Here is a 24,980-nt window from a genome sequence, read left to right as displayed (position 1 = left end):
CCTCACCAGAACATTCTTCCTCTTCTTTTCCCTGGCTGGCCACTGCCAGTCCTTGACATGTCATCTTCTTGGCGATGCTCCCCTAAATATCCAATCTGCCTTCAGTTCAGCTCCCCCTTATTTGATCACAGACCCTATTCATTTCTCTCACGGTATATCGTGACAATGTGGGATTACATAGTCGTTGTTTTACTTTTTGTGTCTGTTCCTCCTGTTGGACCATAAACTGCAGGAGAGGAGTTGCCGTATTGGTCTTTGTAATGGTTAATTTCACGTGTCAACTTGACTGGGCCGTGGGGTGTCCAGACATTACTCTGGGGTGTGTCTGTGGGGCTGTTCCTGGATGAGATTAACATTTGGATCAGTGGACTCAGTGAAGCAGACTGCCCTCCCCAGTGCGGGCGGGCAGCATCCAACCCATTCAGGCCCAAACAGAACAGAAGGTGAGGGAGAATTTGCTCTCTGAGTTAGGACACTGGTCGCCTGCCTTCTTATGGATGAAAGCTGGAACTTACAGCATCAACTCTCCTGAGTCCCCGGCTGGCTGATCGCAGATCTTGGAATTTCTCAGCCTCTAGAAGTGCATAAGCCATTCCTTATTATCCATCTTCTATCTATCATCTATCATCTATCTGTCTATCTATCTATCTATCTATCTATCTATCTATCATCTATCTATCTTCTCCTTTTGGTTCTGTTTCTCTTGAGAACCCAGACTAATATAGACTCTTTTATATTTATATCCCCAGAGCTTAATACTTAGTAAGCATCCAATAAATATGTATCCAGCGGATGAATGGTGAAAACGAAAAGAAGACAGACATAGGACTCATATGTAAAGAAGGTCTAGGGTGGTGAAAGTGGAGAAAGCTGAGCCTCCCCAGCCACCCCCACCAGCCCCGCTAAGCACATGGCGTACTTCACAAAGACTAGAAGCCTGCCTAAGGGGAGGAAACCTCTTGACCTCCATATCTGTCCTCAATTTTTCCAGTGTTTGCCTCATTTCCTTTCCTCTCACCCCAAAGGAGAGAGTGTCCCCCATTTCCCTTTTCCAGATCATTCCACCAACCTTTGCCCTCAAAATCTTCCTTCCATTTGTTCTCCTCTTCCTCCTCTGCACCAAGGGTCTCCTGATAACATCGGCATTCTTTGGAAACATCTGAAGTCTGTGACCACTGTCCAATGACCTTTTTGTTGTTGTTCCTTGTTATTTTATGGTTCTATCTCTGGCTCTTTGATTATGTGCTCAGTGAAGTGAGAGTAATAATAATAACTGAAATGCATTAATGGTGTATTTGCCAGAAAATGTTTTGTTGTTCTGTTTTTCTTTTTTGTTTTTTTGCTGTTGTTTTTGAGAGAGAGAGAGAGTGCACACAAGCAGGGGTGGGGGGGCGAAGGGAGAGGGAGAGAGAGAATCTTAAGCAGGCTGTACGCCCAGCGTGGAGCCCAGCCTGGGGCTCAATCTCACAACCCTGAGATCATGAGCTGTGCTGAAACCAAGAGCCTGATGCTTAACTGCCTGAGCCACCCAGGTGCCCCTTGCCAGACAATGTTCTAAGCACTCAAGAGGCATTGTTGGATTTAATCCTCACAACAGCCTCGTGAAGTAGATTCTAGCCTTATCCCAGTTTTACAAATGAGGAAACCAAAGAAGTGACATGACTTGCCAAAGGTCACACAGTGAGTGAAATAATACAGATCCAATTGCAACAAAGGTCCCAACTTTCCATCTCACCATCTCCTTGTGTGCCCTCCCTACACTTGCTAGGATAAAATACTGCAAGGAAAAGCCTTCTCCCCACTGCCTGGCTCCTCCACCCATCTTGCCTTCAAAGGCCTCTGGAACCTTTGGGGCCACTCAAAAGCCCCTTCAAAATGAGCCCACAGTGCCCTCTTCTGGCATTTGCCTCTCACTGCACCTCCTGTCTCCGACCTTAAATGGCCTTTATTAGTTGAGTCATTTGACTGAAAGTCACAGAAACCAGCTCTGGCTAACTTAAGGGGAAAAAGGTGTGGGGGTGAGTGAGGAGAGCAGAGGATGAACATTAGAAGAAGCACGGAGTAGCTCATAGATTCCAAGACAAGGTTGAAGGACCAAGACAATTCACAGAAGGCCAGGCCTAGAGCCCCACCCACATCCACCCATAGGGGACCATAGGACTTTCTCCCTAGAGCACTGCCGTCAACGTACTTAGGCTCTAATGACACTGAAGTTTCTGTGCCTCTCCGTTCAAAATTCCAAATTCCCAGGAAACAACATGTGACTGGCCCAACTTGAGCCAGGCATTTTCCACAAGGGCAGACTGAGGTTATGGGGCCACCGCAGTGATTCCTCCTCCTCTAATGGCCAGGCTGGCCCCTGAAGGCCTTGATCTGCTCCTGGGTTCCCACAGGACCTTGGAAGTCATAAGAGCTGGATGAGCTTGCTGGGATGTGTGTACATAGGTGGCCAAAGCACCAGGCATTCCCTGGGCTCAGTGGCCGAGTGTCCCAGGGCCAGGGTAAGGGAGGAGCTGTGCCAGGCATTGGCGATGGCAGACGGGAGAAGGAGGTCAGCATTGAATCAAGGGAGTTGATTCCTTTCACCGGGCCACTCATCCCTACCCCAACCCTGAGTCCATCATCTCAATCACTTTTGATTCTTGAAATTCAATTAAAGTTTCCGTTTCACATTTGACTCAAAGCTTTTTCCCAGCTCTGCCTTATGAAGGGCAGACTTAAGCCTCCAGCAGCGGGAGGCAGGGGAGGGGGGAGCTCTTAGACACTCACTCTCTTCCTTGTGATTGCTTCTCTGGTGTGGGTTTTCGGGTGGAGGGAGAAAGGAAAAAACAGGTCCTCATGTGACTGCCCGGAGTGAGTTGGGGCAGGCCTCTTCCTGTGGGTCATAACCGCTATTCCCCTGCACGAGGAACCACACATTGGTTGCTGTGCTTTCAGCGTCCAGCAACAGCAGCAAGTGACCTCAGACTTGCAGACGGTAGCACCAGCCAGAGTGTGAGCTCCTGGCTTCCTGCAGGCAGCCCGTGGTGGTTCCGCTCCACTCGACTTCGCCATGCAGTGAGCAGGGCTCCGGCTAGTATCAATCCCCCTTTGTTCCCCCAGCCTAGGCATGGAAGTGGCTTCCTCCAATTCAAAATATCTGGGTCACCCCACTGTCTGCCTTCTCCCCTCTCTCTCTTTCTCTTTCCACGGGCTGGAGACCCCAGGGAATGGTGGGACCACACTGGAGATGGAACCTGGGTCTCAAATCCCTGTAAGGAGAGCCGCCCATCCACCTGACAGTGACCCTGGACCGTAGGTAAACGAGCAACACCCTTCTATTGCATTTGAGTTCTTATAGGTTGGGGTCTGTTTGTTAGAGCAGCTTCGCCTTTGCCTCAACTAATGCGGCACCGCCACAACCACGGTTTACATATTTCTGTGAATGTCAGGCACTTCCCTAAGCGCTCTGTCTTCATTGCATCCTCACACAATTCTTTTTATTATTCCCATTTACAGACTAGGAAACTGAATTGCAGAGAGGTTAAGAACCTTGTCCAAGGGCTGTCTAACTTGGAAGCCTATGCACTTGGATACAGATATAGATCTTTTATATACCGATACATATGCAGACATTCTCTAGTGCCGTTAGGTTTGTCTTCTGCTCGTCTCCACGCTCTCCCCTCCGTGTGCCGCTCCACGAGCTTGCTGTGGGGACTGCATCAGTTGGGGCTTCTTTGCCCTTCGGCTTCCAGTTGGGTTTGGCCAATGGGAGACATAAGTAGGAGACTTATGGGACATGGGAGTAGAAGGAGGTCAAGGTATTTATTCTACCCACCCTCAGTCTCTCCCTACCAGGCCGTGTGTTGGCAGTGCTGTGTTCCCTTACCAAAGGTCACAACTCCTGCGGGAAGACTCTCTCCTACGACAACAGCTCTGCTCCGTCCTCTGGCCCCTTGAGGCCTGGAGGTGGTAATGGCTCTCCACTGGCGCTGGCCCCACGGCTTCATAATACCTTGTAGATTTCTCTCACCCCCTACCCATAACTGTGCAAATAGTTCCCTCACCGACCTATCTTCAGTCATCTCTTTGAGGGCCATCTGTTTCCTGCGGGCACCCTGATAGTATAGTTTGTATGTGTTTTTATCATTTAGGAACTTCTGTCCTTGGTAAGAACACCCACCTTCCCTACTCTGGGGACACAATCTTTGGGAGGCGTTGACCTTATCTAGGGGTAGGTAAGTGACTCAGCCCTGGCCAATCCGAGCACTGTATCCCTTGTTTTCAGTGACTGGTTCTGAGCTTAGCATGGATCCCAAATCAGGCCAGTGAGAATCAGCCCAGGATACTGGCTGCCTGCACTGGGGAAGAGAAGCTCTCTTCTGTGGCACTCCAACCTGAGAGGGTGTTGGCCTAGTGATGCTGGCCGATGCCTTGCCTTTATGTGGATTTCAAGAATGAGGTCAACACAGAAGGGCAAAGCCAAGCCCTGGGAAGAGGTCAGGTATTAATCACACTGTTTAAGCCCCTGAATCAAGCCATTCCCAAAGTCCAATCTACTCTGGGTTTTCTCTTCCATCATTTTCTTTTTCCTTAAGCCATTGTGGGCTGGATTCTCTGTCACTTGCAACCAAGAGTTGTAACTGATAGAGAAATATGCCAAACTCATATGTTTTCCGCAAGCAAGCAGAAATCACCTCTAGATAACTTAAGTTATAAAGAAAGAAAGAAAGAAAGAAAGAGAAAAGAAAAGAAAAAAGAAAAGAAAAGAAAAGAAAGGTGGGGGAAGGGGGTAGAGCGGCTCACAGAACCAAAGGAAAAGCAGAAGAATTAGGTTTTGGAAAGGATGTGTACCAGAGTCACCCCTGGGGATTCAGATAGGAGGAATGAGTGGACAGTCACCAGAGCACTGTCCTGGAATAAACCAGTAGTAACCATCCAGAATGCTTGGGTCACTTTACTCCAGATTCAGATGAGCTTGGGCAGGGGGTAGAGTGTCCATTTAGCCCTACTTGAGACTCATGCCCAACCATTGTCCACAGGAAGGCAGGACACCTGGACTGAAAATTCCACCAAGACTGTATACAGTCGGGGCTGTGTAATTCCCCAAAGCATAATCTGTTCTAAGCACTTGGCGCATACTAACTCATTTTAGTCCTCAGAGTAGCCCTTTGATGCAGGTACTGTTATTATTATCCTTACTTTACAGATGAGGAAACTGACACACAGAGAGGTTAAGTAACTTACCCGTGGTCACACAGCTGGTAAGTGATAGAGTGAGGATGAAAACCCAGGCAGCCCGGCTCCAGAGTCTGTATGTGTAACCCACTACACTATAGGGCTTCTCCAGGAGAAAGTGAATGAAGGGCAGACAAAACACAAGGTCCCCTGCAGGTAATGCTCAAGGGAGGAATTACCGGGGAACTTCCGCTCTCTCAGTATCTTTTTTTTTAGCCACCATGTATTAACAGGAAGAGAAAAAAGGTAACAGATTTCTATTTTGGAAATTAAAAAAAAAAAAAAACACCTGCTTATCCAGTAAGGGAGAGGGAAGGAGTCCAAAGCTGGTGATCTCACTCTCTCCCAGCCACAAAGGCTGTGAAATATCTAGGACCCAGGGGATTTCTAGCTGTCACCAGGCTGCACTAGCCAAGGCTGAGGAAACCCAGGGAGTTAGGGAGGTGTTATCCATCATAAAGGCCTTGTCGGTACCCAATGTGAGGAATGCTAGCACTTTGGTGAAGCAAATTGAAGGGGCTACTGGCTGGCGGAAGACCTCTTCCCTCATGGAAACCCTACTGGGGTTTTCATCTGTGCCCCCTCTTGGGTCCTCCCACACAGGCACACCGTTAATTCCAGGCAGCCTGCTCTGCCCTCCTCACTCTGCAGGGATAGGACCCACTCCTTCAACAACACGGGACAGGTGTTGTCAAGGCTCCAAGCCTGAGAATAGCAAGGCCACAACAAAAGTTCCAGAACTTAAATCTCATTCCTCTGGGTCAGCCTTTAACTGCAGAAAGCAGAAACCCCGACTACCTCTTCCTAGGAACACAGGTCAGTCAGTGGTAGGAGTGTGGGTTCTGGAATCAGACCTGGATGGGGCTCCCGACTCTGTTGCTACTGAGTTGTATGACCACAGGCAAGTTGTCTAACCTCTCTGAGCCTCCATCCACTGCCATGAAATAAAGCAATGCTACCAGGGCTGAAATTCAGTCCCCATGCCTGGTACAGCTGAACTGGTTGTGAAAACATCAAAATACTTCCAGATTGATTGTAAATAGAGAACCATAGGCCTTGGGCTTCCCTACTCCATCCCTAGCTTCTCTCTTCCCATTCCCCTTGATCCAGTAGCTAAAGTGTTAACTCTTGGCAGAACAGAGACCTACTAAGTCTTTGGTCTAGCTCTAAGGCCAGCATCCACTTTGATTGGTAATGCCCATGTCTGAATGGATTGTTAGATATTTTTAATGGCAGTGGTCGTCTGTGGGATTAAGTGAGATGATGCCAATAAAGGTCTTGGTAGAGAGTTTACTGCATAGTGAAGCAGCTGAGTCAATGTCAGCTGCTGTTGCTTTCAACATCAAACCTAAAGGAGGCAGGATCAAGATCAGGGTCTCAAGTCTTATGAGCAGGTGAAGATGGGTTATGACTGGCAGCTCAGGAATAGTCACAGGGCCCGAGATGATTCATGGGCAAGGCTGCATGGGTGGTCCTCCCTGGTTTAAAGAGCCAGAGCAGGACCAATATGTCCTGCCTCACCAACTGCCCTTGCCTTCCTTCCTGGAGCCCATGCTGATTGCTGGGTGGGGGATGGGGAAGTCAGAAGCAGCCACACTCTGGCCCTCTTGCAGTTCAGGGGAGCTTCTTTTTGTTTTCACGATAATCAGCTCTGCTTTTACAGGCTCTGTTGAAATCCCATGTCTTGACCACCTCAGAGTTAGAGAAGCTGCTTCCGAGAGGTGGAGTTTTGCCTTTCTCACGGCTTGGAAGATGAGAAAAAGAATATTCTAATCCAAGCTCTCTGCCCTTAAGGACTTGAAAGATCTTAAAGAGAGGCAGGATTGTTTTCTGGCTAGGAGTGTGGGTTCTGGAGCCAGACTGCTTGGGTTCAAATCCCACCCTGCAGTTTTACTAGCTTTGTGAGCTTGGACTAGTCATTTAAGTGCTCTGGGCCTCAATTTCCTTATCTGTTAAATGGGAGTCATAATAGTACCCGCTTCACCGTGAACAGGGATGAGTTCTTGCCTATCTCTAGGTCCCCAGGGCCCACAGCAGTGAAGGTGCTCAGGAAGTGACAGTGTCAGGGCTTTCAGACCCCTGTCCCTGTGAATCATCAACCAAGGGGCCAAGGATGTGCCAGCTAACTGGAGGCCCAAGTAGTGCTGTCATCACGTTAGAGCCCCAGAGAGAAGACAGCCTGCAGCCCAGAGAACGGGACAACAAAACGGGTTCCAGAGGGAATGGGACGGTTCCTAAAAAAAAGATGTCCACTGGTTCCTCCCCACGGAGCCTGGCCCAGGAATTTGGGGGACTAGCCGGAGAAGCCTCGCCTCCACTCTTGGCTGGCCTGTCCTCATCCCCTATCACCCGGCTCACCCCAACTTTTGCTCTTTCGGCAGAAGCCGGGTCTGTTCCCCCAGCCGCTCTTCAGCATCCCAGCTCCCATTCGACCGGTCTCCAGAAGCCCCGCCCCACTTTTGACAGATGCCTAGAAGTCCCTCCCCCGCACGTGGCCTGGTCAGAGAGATACCTGCTTCTGCCCCCCCCGCCCCCCCCCCCCAGTTTGGAATAAAAGAGTTCCTTCGCGCCGCCTTGGGTCGGGAGCTGTCAGCTGCCAGAGCGGCCAGGGCAGCCCAGCCGGGCTCTGGGGAGACCCCCAAGCGCTGGGAAGAGGTGTTCCCGGGGCCCTGAAACCTTCCAGACCCACTCAGTGTAAACCGCCACGGGTTTGTGTCAACATCCGAGGCCGGAGACTGGCGGCGGCTGGGGACCGGCTCCGTCTGCGGGACGGGAAGATGGGAGGGTGGGGAAAGGAGGGTCCGTGGCGTAGGCAGAGGGACCTTCTGGAGGAGATCCCGAGAGGCCTCTTGGGGGTCCGTGAGCACCAAGCAAGGTCCGTCTGGAGAAGATCGGAATTAGGGGCTGCAGGGCGCGCGCGAAGAGCGTGGGGCCAGGTAGAGGCGCGGCGCTTCGCCACCCGTGCTGCGCTCTCGGCGCCCGCCCACCCTCCTCTCAGTCCCACGGCTGCAGCGCAGTGGGTGTGCTGCGGGGGCGACGCGAAGGCGTGGGCGGCCGACCACCCCAGCTCTTCCCTCCCCCACTCAGCTAGTCCGCAGCTCCTCGCCGCCCTCCTCCAATTTCGGGTGGGACACGGAGGGGGTCACATCTCGTGACTCATCCCCTCTTCCATCCCCACCCCCGGCTGGGGCCCTGGAAGGGAAGGCTTAGAGACTCTGCTGTGGCTCTCCCGTTTCCACAGCAACCGTGCGGTTGTTTTTGCGAATCCACTTCAATCGTCACTTTTCGCCCCAGACTGCGGCCCGGGGTCTGAACCCTAGGGCGGGGTACCGCGGGGGGCAGAGCCCTCCCCCTTCCTCGCGACTCGGAGAAGGTCAGCGCGGGCGGGCGGGGCGCGCTCGGGCAGCCGGGCCTCACTGGCCATCCCGTCCCCACCTGAAACCCCGCCTGCCACTCCGCCGCAGCGGAGCCAATCAACGCCCGATCGGCCCGGGATGAGGCGGGGCTTATGCAAATCGTGTCGCCTCCGAGAGACATAGTGATACAAGAGCTGGGAGGCGGCTCCGGTGCGGACCTCGAAGAGCCTGGCCGCCAGCCCGCGAGCCAGTCTCGGTCCCCGCGGCCCGCCGAGGCTCAGAGCCATCCAGCGACCCGGCGAGCGGCCTCAGGTAACGCGGGCGGGGCCGGGCAGAGGCCCTTGTCCCCTCCCCCTCCACTCTCCATTCCCATTCTCTCCTGCCCCCTTCATTCATCCTTGACCCCTGGTTCCCCCCATAGGCGGCAGGAGGGCCGCCCCTGGGCAGGGGACTCCCACCCCAGTCCAGGCCCCATGGGTCCCAGGGAAGGGGCACAGCCCCCTCCCTACCCCCAGCTCAGGTAAGAACACCCACTGCTCTGGCCCCCAACACACACACACACACACACACACACACACCCCTGGGGGTGTGGTGTTGCTCGTGCTTGAGGAGGCACCAGTCACCCTTCCCCTTTGGAGATGGGTGGTTGGCACAGCATCATGGCAACCTCCCACCTGCACAGATAGCCCCCACCCACACCATCAGCCCCACCAGCAGCTCCCTGTGCACTTCACATCACAAGGCCCCTGCCCCCAAAGACAGCTTCCCCCCCACAGAGAACCTACTCCCACTTCACGTTGTCCCCTCAGACTGTCGCCACCTCCCACCCCTCAAGCTGACAGAGCTCACAGCATATCTGGAAGAGGAAAGAGGTGCCCCCCTTCCCCCAGTTTTCCTCCTCACACTCTCTCAACAGCAGCACCACCCCCGTGGTCCCGGGGCTAGGTGGAGGCCCCATGTTTGGCCGCTTTCATCCTGGCTGGAGGACCAACCAGGGGCACCATCCCCCAGCAGACCTGCCTGTCAGTGCTGCCAAGGTCCTAGCCTTCCCCTTTCCCCTCACCCCTCACAGGCACCAAGTCCTCTCATTCTACCTCTCAAACATCTCGAATTGGGATCCTCTCTGGCATTCTTGCGCCCAGTCGCTCCCTCTCTCCTATCTTCCTGCTGTTCCACAAGGACCTGCCAAAGCTCCATGTGGACCGTGTCACTCCTTTCCCTAAGGTGGCCTGAATCTGGAAGGCAGAGGAGATGGGTTAATCTTGCCTTTGCCTCAGCTGCTGTTTGCCTTTGGGCAAGTCACTTCCCTCTCTGATTCTTCATGAAATGAGGAAGGACGGAGGGTGGACTGGACGAGATGGTCTTGAATGGCCTTCCCACACTGACGTGCTCTGGTTCTGTGGCTGATTAGGAGCAATGGGACCATTTCGCTCTTGCCCTGAACCATTAGGGCATTTCAGAGAGGAGGCCTGAGGGGCGTTAGTCCTCACCAAGGGGACATGACTTCTTACTCAGGCGTCCCCCTCCCACATGCTTTCCAGGCCCAGGCCCCTTCTCAGCTGTTAGGAGTCCCTCCCAGACCACCAGCCCATGTGGCGTGGACAGTTCCAAGGTGGAGGTGGTCACTAGGGCCCACGTTTTTTTATCATGCCCTGCCCCTCATAAAGGAGAGGGAGAAGACCTGGCTGCTGCTGCTATGGCTGCTGCTTGGAGAAGAGCAAAGGGAGGAGAGGAAAGAGAAAATCTCCTGACCAGGGAGCTGTTGTCACCATGGCAACCGTCTCAGCACCAGCTCCTCTGAAGCTGGGTGAGGGTGTGGGATTATTGCCTCCCTCAATCCCTCCCACCCTCACTGCCACTTCCGCATTTGAAGCCCAGGACCCCAAGCTCTGCCCTCTGGAAGGAGCCTCTGAGCACAGGGGCAGTGGCTCTGCCTATGGGGCAGTGCCAGCCCCTTCAGAGCTGGAGGGCCGCCCTCAAGACGTAGGCTGAGAAGGCTGCCCACGTTCAGCAGGGCCACAGCTCCAGCAGAACACGCCATGCCCCCAAGGCCTCTGCCTTGCTGCTGATGGGCTGTGGTTGGCCTTGGGCGAAACCTTCCTTTCCGGGGTCTGGGTTCCGTGGTCTCTGAAGTGGGTGCAATGGCAGGAGAACACAGATAAACAAAAAAGCCTGATGCCATTCCAAGGAGGAAACGGGGTTCTGCCCCCCTCATGGAATCCACCAAGGGACATTCACTGAACATCTTTGTGCTCCAGATATGGCCTTTGGGTCTCTGAGGGCAGTTCTGTGCAGCTTCAGAGGGGAGAGCAGGACCGGTGTGGGGGAGCTACAAGAGGGCAAACCTCAGAACAACGGGAAAAGTGTTTTTCTCACTCTCTGAGCTGCCCCAAAGTGGACTCAGTTATATGGCGAGGGGATAAGCTCTTTGCCATTGAGCAAAAGCCTTGAAGAACTTTTTTTTTTTCTTTTTTTGGCTTGGGCCAGGGTTAAATACAAAGATCTCTCCCAAATCAGGTTCCATTCTGGAATTCTAGAGTACCGGGTGAGGGTCAGAGAGCTCTGGAGTCTACACACTTGTGGGGCTCTGTTCCATGGCCTTCAAATGCTGAATCCATGCTGCTGACTGTCCACTGTCCAGGCTGGGAGAGGATGATCATAAGGAAGTAGGCTTCAGCCGGGCCTGAAGGCTGAGGAGAGCTGTGTCAGCCAGATGGGAAGAAAGGATATTAGGGGAAGGGAAAGCAGCTATGCAATAGGGACATAGGTCCTGGCTGTGTGAAGACTACTAGGAAAGCATGTAATTGTGAGGAGAGCAGTAGGAGGTAAGGCTAGACAGGTGGACACCTTGATGCCAGATTCTAGAGGATTCTAGAGTGTGAGGGGCCTTGTGGGCATATCCACCTCTTGCCTCTGTCATACTTCTGGGCAAAACCAGAAATGACATTGCCTCAGAATGGAGAATTCAGAAGAAAGGCACTCCCTCTGAGGCAGCTGAGCCCATGGGCATGGCTTAGCACGCAGCACAGATCTCAGCCCCTCGGCTGTGCCCCTGGCCCTGACTGTGGGGAGAGAGAGGACATGGGGAAGGTTCCAGGAGCACTTCAGAAGAAAGAACAACAGGACTTGGTGCCAGGTGGACCTAGGGAAAAGGAAGAGGGGAAACTAAAGGTAACTAAGATCACATTTCGCCCCTGGGACAAGGGAGGGAGGGAAGGAAGGACTGATGGAGAGAGAAGATGGCCACAAGGTGAGAGTGTCTGGTTGTAGATGAGTGGATCGGAGGAGCTGCTGGGCCATTCCGAGGGATGGATATTTCCTAGTTGTCAGAGATGGTGTCCTGGAGCTCAGTAAGATGGTCCCACTGAGGCCAAGAGGGAGATCAGAGCTAAGGTTTTCCCAGAAGGCAGGCAGGAGTGGGGAAGGTCTGTACTGGACAAGAGGAGCCCTCATTTGGAGAGGGTGGTTCAGGCAGGTGGCATGGATTCAGCCTGGGTGCTCATCTGGACTCTTCCACTGACCTGCTGTGTAACTCTGAGCTAGTTTTCTCCTTTCCCTGAGTTCCAGTGTTCACTAAAATAAGGGGATATCTTAAAGGGACCGGCAGCTTTGGCTGGCAATCTAAGAACAATAGAGGAAATGAAGAGAAATGAAGAAAGAGGCATAGTCTTCAGTGGGCCTGGGACCAAATTTGGGCTGGGAACAGGTGTGGCCCCAGGAGATAGAGAATTGTGGGAAGGGAGCACAGGGCAAGGAGGAGAAAAAGGGCGAAGGCAAGAGCCACACAGACACCATGACACACACACATGTGCGCGTGTGCACACACACACACAGACGTGTGTTCTGACAGATCTGCAGTCTCATAAATTGACGGGCTCCCACCCACACCCAGCCCCTTACGTAGACACTCAGGCACATCCCCCAGGAGAATGCTGGAGAAGCTTCACCTCCCCTACTGGACACATCTTTCTCTCTGGGTTCTCTAGCTTCCTTGACTATATCCTGAGCCTTCAGTGTGCTTTGGACCTGGGGAGGGATCAGCAGGGCACGTAGCCTGCATTCTTCTGCCCGTAGGTAGTTCCAGAGTCATCCTTGTGCCCAGTGTAGCTGTTTGGACCTACATTCCGGGTTCCTGAAGATGGCATGCCTCCCCCCGGCTTCTCCCAGGAGCATGGAGGATTCCTCATGCTCTGGGGGTGGGGGTGGTAGGTGGTGGAGGACGATGCTACCCCCGCTGCTGCTTGATCTTCCTCAGGGCCCAGTGGAGGAATCCAAGGCCCAGAGATATCCTGTAACAACTTGAAGCCACGCAGCAAGGGAGGGGGCATGGAAGAGACCAATCTCAGATCTGGTTATTCAGGAGCTCCTAGCAGTAAGGGTTAGAAGCCACGCTGGCATGCAGTGGGCTATGGATGTGGAATTCCTTCTGCTAGCCTGATGGCTTCCTTTTCCAGAGTATCTTCATGGTAGGCTACGCTGGGGTCGGGGTCTGGTGCCCTTCCTAAAAGACTCCAGACAGTCAAAGTGACCTCCCGGGCCATGTCGTAGGAAACTCAGGCCCTGGAGGGATAGTCCTCCCATGGAGGTCAGACGAGAGTGTCCACCTTCAGGGCCGGGCAAGGCCTCGCTCCTGATGCATCCTGGGGCGGTCTTATACCTCCCTCTGCAAAAACTGCCTCTGTTACAGGCTACATGGGGTGCTTCTGTTCAAGTGGGGGACTGACTCCTCATCCTCCCCAAATCCGTTTCTCAACACCACCACCTCCATCCATTCAGCCCCAAATCTAAGCATCTGCCTCAATTTCTCTCTTCCTCTCACCTCCACATTCAGTCACCAAGCCCTGTCAGTGCCCCTCCTAATATGTCGATCCATCCACGTCACTCCACAGCCTCTGCCCTGGTGTCACCATCTCTCACCTGAACTATGCAGCAGGCCCCTCTCTGCTCTCCCCCACCCAGGCCATCTTGCACACTGTAGCCAAAGGAAAAATTCTAAAACACATTCCTTCTCCCTCATCCCAGCATCTAGCTCAGGACCTGCCACTGTAAGCATTCCGTGTTTGTGGACTGAATGTTATCTTCCCAGCCCTTGCTTAAAATCCCTATGGGTATAGGCCAATCTCCTTGGCATGGATTGAAGGCCCTTGACAATCAGCCAGCTACCTCTTTGACCCAATTATGAGTTATTAAAGGTTGGCCCATATCTACTTTATCCCCGTCACTGGCACGGGACCTGGCACACACAGTCAGCCTCAGTAAATGCTCAGGGAATGAATGACTAATGAAAAGCAGGATGAGTCAGGGTCATCGATGCTATCAGCCAGGACTTCTATTTGTACAGAGGAAGGAGAGAGAGAAGCTTCCTGCTGGGCTGGCCTGGAAAGCCTTGAGGAAGAACTTGGGAGATGGTGCTGGGGGACACACAAGGAACCTTCCTCAGGTCCCTGGGCCGAGAAGAGCCTACAGAGGCGGGTAGGGGCTGAGGGTGGAAATAGCTCTAAATAGCAAGGGGAGGATTACGATTCTGTCCTAGGGGTGTTGGGAGCTTTGCCCGGTGTACACAGGAGAGGGGAGGAGGACGACTGTGACATTAGCCCTGGTCAGCGAGAAGGTGGCGAGCTGAGACCCGGGGGTTGAGATCCTAGGTGACAGGAGAGGAAACCTGCTGTGAGGAGAGGGGAGGGGCTGCTGTGGAGAGAAGAATCCCTGCCATGGGGGAGTGTGACGAGGGGAAGGGATCCCCTCCCATGTGTGGGGAGGGAGGCAGGACCTCCTATGGAAAGGGGTGTAAAGGATAGGGCCTAGCTGTAGGAAGGTGGGCTTGTTGAGGGTGGTGGTGACGAGAGGGGACCCACCCTGCTGTGGAAGAAGGGCTCCTGGCTGTGGGAACGTGGGGTTTGTTATGGGAGGGGTTGTTGTGGAGAAAGGGAATCCTGTCCTATGGGGACTTGGAGGACCGCTGCTGAGGTGAGGGCCTTGCCCTGGACCAAACTGAGGGAGCCATGTCCCCCAGGCCCGGCCATGGGGAAGACCAACAGCAAGCTGGCCCCAGAGGTGCTGGAGGACCTGGTGCAGAACACTGAGTTCAGCGAGCAGGAGCTGAAGCAGTGGTACAAGGGCTTCCTGAAGGACTGCCCCAGCGGCATCCTCAACCTGGAGGAATTCCAACAGCTCTACATCAAGGTGGGCGGGCCGGGCGGCCGGGGGCGGGGCCAGGGAACTTCAGGGGGCGGGCCGGACGGGTGGGGGCGGGGCCAGGCAATCTAGGGAGCGGGCTGGACGGCCGGGGGCGGGCCGGACGGGCGGGGCGGGGCCAGGCAATCTAGGGAGCGGGCTGGACGGCCGGGGGCGGGCCGGACGGGTGGGGCGGGGCCAGGCAGTCGAGGAGGCGGGCAGAGACAGCGAGGCTGTGGCTTCGCCCCAACGCCCGGTCCACGCCTCAGTTCTTTCCCTATGGCGACGCCTCCAAGTTTGCGCAGCACGCTTTCCGCACCTTCGACAAGAACGGCGACGGCACCATCGACTTCCGGGAGTTCATCTGCGCCCTTTCGGTCACCTCCCGCGGCAGCTTCGAGCAGAAACTCAACTGGGCCTTTGAGATGTACGACCTGGACGGCGACGGGCGCATCACGCGCCTGGAGATGCTGGAGATCATTGAGGTGCGCGGGGATGGATGCGGGAGGGCAGGCGGTGCTGCGGTGATGCCCCTCCTGTCTTCGTGGCGGGTCCTTTCCAGGCCTCTCCAGGCACCCTACTGTCGGGCGTCAGGAGGGCCCGGGCTGCACTCCACTTGTCCCCGAATCCCGCCTCCCAGGACCCAGTGGCTAACTAGCATTGGTTGGGTGCGCAGTGTAGAACAGGCCTTGTGCTAAGTGCTTTCCCCAGGAACCCTATGGGTAGGTACTGACAGAAGCCCCATTTTACAGAGGATGAAACATAGCAAGTGGTGGTTCATGACTCAAACCCAAGGACTCTGACTCCAGAGCCTAAGTTTCTAACTCATTATTTTTTTCAACAAGTATGTATTGAGTGCCTACTGTGGGCCAGGCAAAGTTCTGCTTTATTAGGACGCTCCTTCAATAGTGAGAAGAGTTTTTCTTTTAAAGATTTTATTTATTTGAGAGAGAGAGAGATAGTGAGAGAGCATGAGCGGGAGAGGGAGAAGCAGCCCCCCCCCCCCCCCCGGCCGTTGAGCAGGGATCCGACATGGGGCTAGATCCCAGGACCCTGGGACCACGACCTGAGCCAAGACAGACGCCCAACCAACTCAGCCACCCAGACACTCCAATATAGTGAGAAGATTTTAAAACAAGAAAAAAGCCTGTGCTATGTCAAGCAGTAATGCTGTGAAGACGATAAGCAAAGCAAAGTAAGGGGAGTGAGAGCGATGGAGGAGAAGTCTATGCGGTGAAATGTGAGCAGCAGCTTGAGTGAGGTGAGGGAGCGAATTGTGCACATGTCCGGGGGAAGAGGGTTCTGTGCAGAGGGGGCAGTAAATGCAAAGGCACTGAGACTGTGTTTGCAGTGTTCAAGGAGTAGCCAGGAGGGCAGAGGGGCACAAGAGAAGTGAGTGAGAGGAGAGTGGTAGGAAGTGGTCAGGTAGGCAGCCAAGAACCCAATCACTTAGCATCTCACAGTCTGGGGTAGAGATTTGACTTGATTCTGAGCGAGATAAGGAAGCATTTAGAGCTCTCTATTGTCTGTGTGGAGAACAGGCTAAGAGCACAGGAAGGCAGAAGCAGGGAAACCAGTTAGGATCCTTCCACTTCAGGCCAGTCAGGAGCTGATGGAAACAGCCACTCTGGGGGAGCAGCGGAAGTGGTTGGATATGGGACCTATTGCAAAATTTGGGCTGACAAGATTTGCTGAAGGATTGGACATGAGGGAGAGTCAAGAATGGCATCGAGGTTTTTGGTCTGAACAACTAGAAGGGTGGATTTGCTATTTACTGAGACCAGGAATGCTGGGGGAAGAGCAGGTTGGAGGTGAAGAGTTGGCTTTTAGACACATGTGGTATGAGATACCCATTAAATATTCAGTCTTAATGACCGTACAACACCTTCCAGTTTCCTTGCCATCTCCCATGTTCTCCCTGACCATCCCCAACCCCCTTCGTTCACCCCGCTCGTCCCAGCCCGCTGTGAGTGTTCACAGTTCCCTCCTTACCCCCACCCCCCAGGCTATCTACAAGATGGTGGGCACTGTGATTATGATGCGCATGAACCAGGATGGGCTCACGCCCCAGCAGCGTGTGGACAAGATCTTCAAGAAGATGGACCGGGATAAGGACGACCAGATTACGCTGGAGGAGTTCAAGGAGGCGGCCAAGAGTGACCCATCCATTGTGCTGCTGCTGCAGTGTGATATGCAGAAGTAGAGGCTGGTGAGGGGCAGGGCCCCTGGCCAGGAGGGGCGTGGCCACCTCCCAACCCGATGACCTCTCAGGGGGAGGGGTATTCTAGCCTCACTCTCTGGCCCACCCACCCCTCTGCCCAAGCCCTTGCTCCCCTCAATCGAGATCCTTGAGGGACCACCTCACCCTGGAAAAGAGACAGATCCTCAGGTATTCTGTGGTCTAGCCCCACCCCCAGTCTTGGCCCACAACCAACATCTGCTGGGCATAGGGAGTTGGCTTTTGCCCCAAGAGCCAGGATTGAGGAAGGGGGGGCTGCAGGTCTGCTTTGAAATTCTGTTCTTCCTGGGATTACACTTTACAGGATGTGGTCTCCCAGATCCCAGTTAAAGGGCCAAAGTGGGTCTGTCCTTTGCTGAGGACCTAAATTCCTTAAAGGTGGTCTCTGCCCTGCCCCCTTGACTCTACCTGGCCCCTCTGGCCCCAGCCTGTGGAGCGTTCCTTCAGTCCTTTCTTCACCTAACGTTATTGAGCACTTGTTCAATGCCAGGCACCTGTGGGTGCTAAGGTTATGGTAGTTTACAAGACACATTCTGTGCCCTCTGGAAGCTCATAAGGGAAGTAAGGCAAACTTCCAGTGGTCAGAGCCTCAGATGGGAACGTAGCGCACAGCTGAGCAGAGGCTGTGCTAAGGCCAGTTAGTTTGAAAGGAACCATTAAACCTTTCAGCTCACCTCCACCCAGAGCTGCAGAGGGATGAAACGAAAAGTATTTGGAAGTCCAGGAACCATTGTGAGTGGAAGGTTTAAGAAACACTGATATTTATGTAATGCTTATTTTTTTAGTACCCTTTAAAAGAGCTAAAGTCATTTTATTAGTTTAGGATACGAAAACATACTTTATATTACTTGGTTTCTTATAAAGTGATTAAATGAATATAGAAAATGCTAATTTTGAGGGTGGGGGGAGGGAGAGCTGAGAAAAAATAGAGGGAAAATACCAGCAAACTTACCAAATAACACTTTTTCTTATCAGACTAAGTCCTGAGGAGTCCATCAGCAGCTTCTGCTGCTTCCTTTTTAATGATCTTTTTCAATTCAGTGAGCAGCTCTCTCATTGTCCACTTGCTCTGGTTGGATGCTGACTTCGGGAACAGAAAAAACAAGGTTTGCTGAGAGTGAGACAAGTGTATCTTCCACATCTTGGTAGTTCCTTTCTGGGTTTGTTCTAGTTTCAAGGATGGGCTTGTTCTTTCTGCTACAGAAACAGAAGGAGCTAGAAGAAGAGGACCACCCGGCCACTGTTTAGGTTGCCAGACTACATTTATGGACCAAATGCCTAAAAATGTGCTGGGAACGTGCTCCATTTGAAAGGTTCTTTCTAACCCCAGATCCTCAGTCCGCCAGGTAAACTCGTGATCTTCCAGGTGCACTGGCTTTGCTTCCTGCTTTCTGATTTGGGGTCAATGAGCTATACAGCTGCATGCTTTGACTGCCAGAAAATGAATCTCGCTTCTTCAAGCCTTTCACTTTATTTTCTCCTGTACTTGTGATCAGACATTAGCTTTGATGTGCAGTGACAGATTTCCTCTTGAGCTGCTGCTGAAAACAGTTTAGTACACAGGTGCTGTCAGCCCAGGGTAGGAGCAGGGATGACTGCTGAGTCAGCGGTGCGGGATCGTACCTCCAGGAAGGAGGAAAGGCATGCCTCTTCTGAGTGCTCACCTGTCCTCCCTCTCTGCAGGTGGAAACTCTTGGGGATGCTGACCTTTGGTCCCGAACTCTATCGGACCTTCCTTCTTGCTGCCGTTGGAGGTAGCAAGGCCACTTAGTTGCCGCTCTCTTTCTGTCTTCTGCCTATGACCAGCCATGTGCTGAGGCTGGGAACTCACATCCTCAGGCACTAACCAGCAGGTGTTTACCCAGTGATGCCTCAAGGAATGTTCCATGGCTCTGAGGAGCTGGTCACGGGGTGTGTCTTGTGCTACCGGTCAGCACCGCAGATACACAGATACTCACCAGCCTGGCTCAGCTGAGACTTCCACTCGAAGGCTTTTTACAAAGTGGGGTTCCCATCCCCCAGATGTTGAATATAACCTAACTCACAATCGCACAGAACTTCATGACTTTCAAAGGCTTGCGTCTACTCCCATCTCATTGTATCCTCCAGCCTGGAGAAATAGGGATTTTCATTCCCTTTCTCCGGACTTGGGAAGTGAGGCACAGAAAGAGGGGATTCCCCTGTGCAAAGGCACGCGGCCAGGCGGTGGCACAGGCCAAGACTCAAATCCAAGGCCCTAAGAGGGTTTCTTTCTTCAGAGTCTCGCCCCCCTCATCTCTCTGACTCTGAGTCATACAAAGTTGACTGTGGGGCAAGCTAAGTTCGTTTTGGTCTTTAACAAGCTTCCCGCTAAGAAGTTTCTGAGGCGGTGGTCTTCCAAAAAGAAATAGGAGCTTAGTTGAACTCCCGACATTTTCAAGCTTCTTGTTGTCTGCTTCTGGGCAGCTCTGCTAACAGGTCGATGCTGTCCTGGGAAGCCTCTGACTCAACACCCCGGAAGCATCTTGCACCATCTTTACCACCATATTCTTCCCTAAGAGAACCGTTTTTGTTTTTCTCCAGCTGGTGGGCAAGTCCTACCCGTGAGAGCATGTTTGATCATTCCAAGCTTTTGGACATATCCCGTGGGTGATATTTGCCAGTTAGGCCAAAGATTCTCAGACAGCCCAGCGGTGTGAACACATAAAGCCAGGCTGGGAACCGAGACCACCATCTTGATGATGGGAGGAGCCACAGGCAGGCCAGGCCTTGCTCCCACATGATCCCGGATGTCCCAGGGACTGCGTGCTCAGGGGCTCCTGTGGTAGAGCAGCGGCCCTGCCTTGAGAAGAGAGGCAGGCCTCTGGTCCCTGTGCCAGCTGCGAGGGACTTGCTGTAGAGCACAAGGTAAGGAGACATGGAAGTGTGACTTGCAGAGACACAAACATATACAGACAGTGAAAACAATGATATATTCAAACTCTCCTTTTGAAGTTTTGTATCTTCTTGAAGCAAGTCTGAATTGAAAGCTTCCAGAATCTACCTCCTAACTGCCTTCTGTCCTCCTCATCCTTTTGGGCTAACTGATGAGCCCCTTATTTCTTATCTCTAAAAATCATCAGCAAGGTCTACTTCAGATGGCTGCTCCAGTCCTTTGAGCTGTAGTCAGAATTATATAACTTACCTTTAAATCAAAAGTTAAGAAAAAGGAAGCCCATAAACAAAGGCACTGAATCTTTTACTGACAGTTTCTAGAGGTAGAAATTCATCCTGCTACAGAGAGAGAGAGAGAAGGAGGGAGGGAAGAGAAAGGAAAGAGAATGAGAGAACAAGCTGGGGTTTCTACACAGGGTAGTAAGCTGATGCTGTAAATATTTTTACACAAAAATTTACTAAAGCAACAAATTTCCCTGAAGATCCACCCTGGGTGAGGTTTTGTTCTGACTTTAGAGATCACTGTGGAAGAAAGAATACATTTCTTACATATTTTATTTATCATTTTTGAAAAAAAAAAACCTTCAAATCCTACAATTGCAAAGTCTCAGAAAAATATGGAATTTTCTTTCTGAAATTTTCAAGGTTTTCTTTTACCTTTGCCAGAAGGTGGGGCAGGACGGGGCCTCTCAGGGTGTATGGCCCTTCCTGCTTGGTGGAGGCTGAGGGGGTGTGGAGGCCTGGGGGAAAGGGGGAACTGGGTGGCAGAGGGGGGCATCCCAACTCATTCTCTAGTATGGCCCCCTGTCCCCTCCCCATGTGCTGCTCCCGGCTGTGGCCGCAGTGACTGTCCTCACTGTTCAACCCTGTGCTGTATGGTGTGTTTTTCACTGACCGTGAATAAAAGGTGTGACCATGCTGAGGGCTCTCGCTCTTCCCTAAGCTGAGGTAGGGCTGGGGTGCGGGACAGGGGGAGAAGAGGCCTGGGGGGAGCTCAACAGTAGGGGTGCCTCAGCAACCTCCTTGGGGCTGAGGGCCTTGTTCTAGCAAGGACTCTGTTTATGTGGAACACAGACCCATTCCAGCTAGTTCAAAGAAAAGGGTGAGCAGATCACAAGGGACCCTGAAGAGGGAAAATCAAGAATGGCTGGGCCTCAAAAGGACTGGAACTGGCAACAGCGCCTCTCCCTTCTCCTCTCAGGTCTCTCGGGCTCTCCTCCCCTTGGCAATATTTGCATCTGTGTTCTTTTCCTCAGTTTCTCTTCAGACTTCCTTGGTTTCCCTGCAAAAGTGGCTGCATCCCCAACTCTGTATCAAGACTTCCCGCATCAAGCTGACAGCTCCCCTCTGCGTCAGTTAGTTCCAGTTCTCAAGCAAAAGAATCTGATTGGTCGAGCTTGGCTTATGGTGGGAGCCCTTGGTCCGTTCATCAATGGCCAGACCAGACGCCGATACATGGGCCTGTGGGCAGAGCAGTTTCCCCAGAAGGGAGCTAATGGCAGACAACATTGGACTTGGTTTCTCCCTCTGTCCAGTGGAAGGCGTCATAGAGCCCAAACGAGTGGGTAGTGGGCAGAAAGGCCAAGAGCCAGGATTACAATTAGGCCATATGGTGCCCTTTGTGCAAATTAGGAGAAGACACCCCTTCTGGGTATAAACAGCCTCATAAGTATGCAGCTGGGCCAGTGGATGGCACCTTTGGCCTAATGAGAAAAGTATACCCTTCTTCTGAGTAAATACAGCCTTGTCGCGCTGTGGTGCACAGCTTGGCAAGTGGAGCAGATCTTGGATTTCAGTCCCACCTGCCCTGATGGTCAAGGGTGTTGTGTAGTGTGTAACCTGTTCCGCCGTCCTCAAGGAGACCAGCCCAGGCCCTGAGACCTCCTGGAATGGAGTTAATGTTAATGCGTTTTTCTTGGAATACGAACCCCCCAGCCCCACCCCACCCTGTGGCCAGAGAGGCACTGTTTGCCACAGGGAGTCGGGGGCAGTGGCAGCTGGAGGTGACTGCTTCCTCCTGAAACACTCAATTGCATTAACAAGGATTTTCTCAAGGACACTTAGAGGGGGCCAGCTTCCTTGGCAGGAAGTAATTAGGACAGAGGAAGGAGGCTGACCTGGCCTCAGGGCAGCCATAAACCTCGGGAGGTGACTCAGGAGCCTGAGAACTTGGGGCTGCTAGTCCCAGCTGAAGCCTCACTGGGGGGGGTGGGGGGGGGGGGTCTTGTTCCCTGCCTACCTGGGGGTGCACAGGTCCAGGTCCTGGGTTACCATCTCCTGAAAACTACCCTCGTGGCCTCCATCACCTCTAACCCTGGTTGGTCTTCCTCCTGCTCTCAGGCGTGCCTTCTGTGCCGTCCGGCTGTCCCTAAGGAACTGGAGTGATCTTCCTGAAGCGCAGGTCTGGCTGTGTCAACGCACCAAAATCTCCCCTCTCCCCCCAGTGTGATAAGAGTCCCTCGAGTCCCTGCAGAATCTGCCTGCCACCTGCTGCCCTCCGAAGCCTGTTCCTCCCCCACCTCCCGTCCTTCACCCTACATTTGAGCCACCCCATATTGCCCTCCATTTCCCTAAGGCCTCTCTCATGCTTCTGTGCTGGTACACAAGCCATTGCCTCTCCCTGGGCCACCCCATTGCCTGTCTCAGTGGTGTCCTTCTCTGCGAAGCCCTCCCAGACCTCAAACAATTGACCCCTCATGTGGACACAGTCCGTCATTGCTACCAAACAGCTTCCCATTATCATTCCCTGTCAGCCGAGCCAAGCACACGTTTAGTCTCCAGTTAAAAAAAAAAAAAAAAAAAAAGACCAGGTAATGAAGGCTCAGGAACAGCAAGGCTGCAACTTGAACTTGGGTCTTCTAACATCAAGGCTACTGCTTATTGTGCTTTCTGTGTAGGGGGAGGGGGCAGGAGAAGGGCGAAGGGAGGCTTCACGGAGTAGGTGGCTCCTGCCCCAGGTCTTGCTAAAGACCAGCCAAAGGACCAGGCGTGCTGGGGCAGGGCTGGCCAGATGAGCAGTTCAGGCGCTGGGATCCTGGCGTCCTGTGCAGAGGGGTGTGTTCCCAGCTTCACCTGCAGAAGAGCTGAACCCTGAGGGAAAGTGCCGGCCCAAGTGCAGCAAGGCAGAGAGCGGGGAATCCCTGCACCAAGCCAGCGGTCAGGGGTGGCAGAGAAAACAGAGACAATGACCAGAAGCCTAAGAGGGTGGAAAGAACAGTCTAGGATGGAGTTCTAATCCTTCCAAAGAGGGATCTAGGGAAAGTTCTTAAAGGAACTGAACCCAGAGTCAGACAGAATCCTTAGAGGCCTACTCATGTCAGTGTAAGTAAGAGGACTAGATTGGTCGAGACGTTTGGTTTCAAGGGAACAAAACCCAATTCAAACAAGCTCAAGCAAAAAGGGACCCAGGGCACTGCTGGATCCAGAGACTCAGTGTTACACCCTGTCTCCCTCTCTGCTTCTGCTTCTCTATATCTGTGACCTCACTGTCAGCTCCAGATGGGCTGCTCCCACGTTCTTTCGCCTGCCATAGGGAAAGATGGGTTCCCAGCTCACATTGCCCCATATTAATAACCCCAGAGAAGGAAGAGCCAAATCTCCCGGCAACCCTAAATAAGAGTGGCTCAGCTGGGGTCACAGGCTCACTCCTTGTTCAATTGCTGTGTCCAGGGAAATAAGGTTTTCTGATTGGTCAGGTCTAGTTCACACGCCTACTCCCATGACCAGGGAGGCAGGGAGGTAGGGCCCGTTACTACGATTGACCTTTGAACAATGCGGGGTTTAGAGGTACTGGCCACCCCTCTGCCACCAAGCATTCAAAAATACACGTGTGACTTTGGACTCCCCCAAAACTTAATTACTAACAGCCTACTGTTGACGGGAAGCCTTACTGAGAACATAGTCTATGAACACAGAATTTGTATGTTACCTGTTTTGTATACCGTATTCTTACAGTAAAGTAAGCTAGTGAAAAGAACATGTTTTAAGAAAACCATAAAGAAGAGAAAACACATTTACGGTACTATACGTATATTTATTGAATAATTTATTTCAATATAGTTATTGAAATATTTCAATTTCAATGTATTTATTGAAAAAGTCTGCATTTAAGTGGACTCACGCACTTCAAACCTGTTTTACAAGGGTTAGCTGTAGAAGAAGAGGGTGGGAAAGGTTGCTAGTCAGACAAAACCAATAGCCACCAGCTTTTGGGGGGCATTTGTTAAAGTGATGTGGAGAATCTCACAGGGCTGTAGAGATGCACGGTATTGCCCGGCCTCACCTGAGACTTGGGAAGCTGTCTGGACAAGAGGCAGCTCCCTGTCAAGGAGCATGGTCTCTCTTTCACGGGGTCTCTGCTACCCTCTGCACATCTTTTCCCATCTTTATCTGCTGATGAGCTCATTCTGCTTGTAGGGTTTCTACCCCCTCTTAGCCTTATGTTGCACAAAGCTGCAGCCTGCAAAGCTCATCCAGGTCTCCGTGTCGAAGTCACATTGCCAAAGGGTAGGCAGACTGGAGAGTTTGGGGCCATCCATGGAAACTATCAAGTCTCGAGAAGGGCAAGTCCAAACATACTTACCCCAATCCTAAAAGTTGTTATTATTTCCCCCTTCCTCCCACACAAGGTTTGGTTGGTTCTCCCCAGGACATGAAGGAGGGGTCATATCCCTCCATTCTGTACCCCCTTCCAGTCAGATGCCCTCCAGGCTCAGCCAGAATGTTCTCCTGCTGCTCCCACCCACCTGTGCCGACTTCTAGGCTCACACAGAGATGCCCCTTGTCTGCTTCCTGACCTGTACCTTGGGACAGGTGGCATTAGTGGCTGCACCCTGGCCTCTGCACCAAGAGGGGACAGTGCCCTGGAACTCCAGGATGGTGGTCCAATAGTCTTTGGTTCCTAAGCTCCTTTTCTACCCTCCCTCTCTTCGCCACTTCATAACCACCCCAAGTTCTGCAGGTGGAACCTGTGAGCGCGCGCCCCCTACTGGCCATCAAGAGGCCAGCAAGAGCCTGGGTTCAGAGTCCCTGGGTGTCTTCCCGGTATGGGTTCCCGGCCAGGCTAAGGGGACCTGGTCTCG

The 24,980-nt window shown here is 52.8% G+C and overlaps 1 protein-coding gene across 2 annotated transcripts; it reads left to right on the top strand.

Moving 5' to 3' along the window:
• The first annotated feature begins 8,810 nt into the window (after nt 1–8,810).
• On the top strand, nt 8,811–20,817 carry HPCAL4 (hippocalcin like 4). 2 transcript variants are annotated; one of them, XM_057305446.1, is made up of 4 exons: nt 8,811–8,885; nt 14,587–14,756; nt 15,017–15,232; nt 16,753–20,817. In XM_057305446.1, the coding sequence occupies exons 2-4, from the start codon at nt 14,595–14,597 to the stop codon at nt 16,948–16,950; spliced, it is 576 nt and encodes a 191-aa protein (XP_057161429.1). In that variant the 5' UTR covers nt 8,811–8,885; nt 14,587–14,594; the 3' UTR covers nt 16,951–20,817. The 2 variants fall into 2 exon arrangements, with proteins under 2 accessions (XP_057161429.1, XP_044246545.2); XM_044390610.2 differs by lacking the exon at nt 8,811–8,885 and adding an exon at nt 13,905–14,045.
• The last annotated feature ends 4,163 nt before the right edge of the window (nt 20,818–24,980 follow it).

This window comes from Ursus arctos, unplaced genomic scaffold (genome assembly GCF_023065955.2).
Source record: "Ursus arctos isolate Adak ecotype North America unplaced genomic scaffold, UrsArc2.0 scaffold_32, whole genome shotgun sequence".
Taxonomy (NCBI): Eukaryota; Metazoa; Chordata; class Mammalia; order Carnivora; family Ursidae; genus Ursus; species Ursus arctos.
The sequence above is the reverse complement of the archived record's forward strand: the minus strand, read 5'-3'. Positions and strand labels throughout refer to the sequence as shown.

What these genes read in the sequence shown, in the direction of transcription:
- HPCAL4 (XM_044390610.2), top strand. Translation starts at nt 13,979, where the DNA reads ATGGTGCTGGGGGACACACAAGGAACCTTCCTCAGGTCCCTGGGCCGA. An exon ending in TCCAACAGCTCTACATCAAG is followed by an intron (nt 14,757 to 15,016) that starts GTGGGCGGGCCG and finishes TCCACGCCTCAG; the next exon opens with TTCTTTCCCTATGGCGACGC. An exon ending in AGATGCTGGAGATCATTGAG is followed by an intron (nt 15,233 to 16,752) that starts GTGCGCGGGGAT and finishes CCCACCCCCCAG; the next exon opens with GCTATCTACAAGATGGTGGG.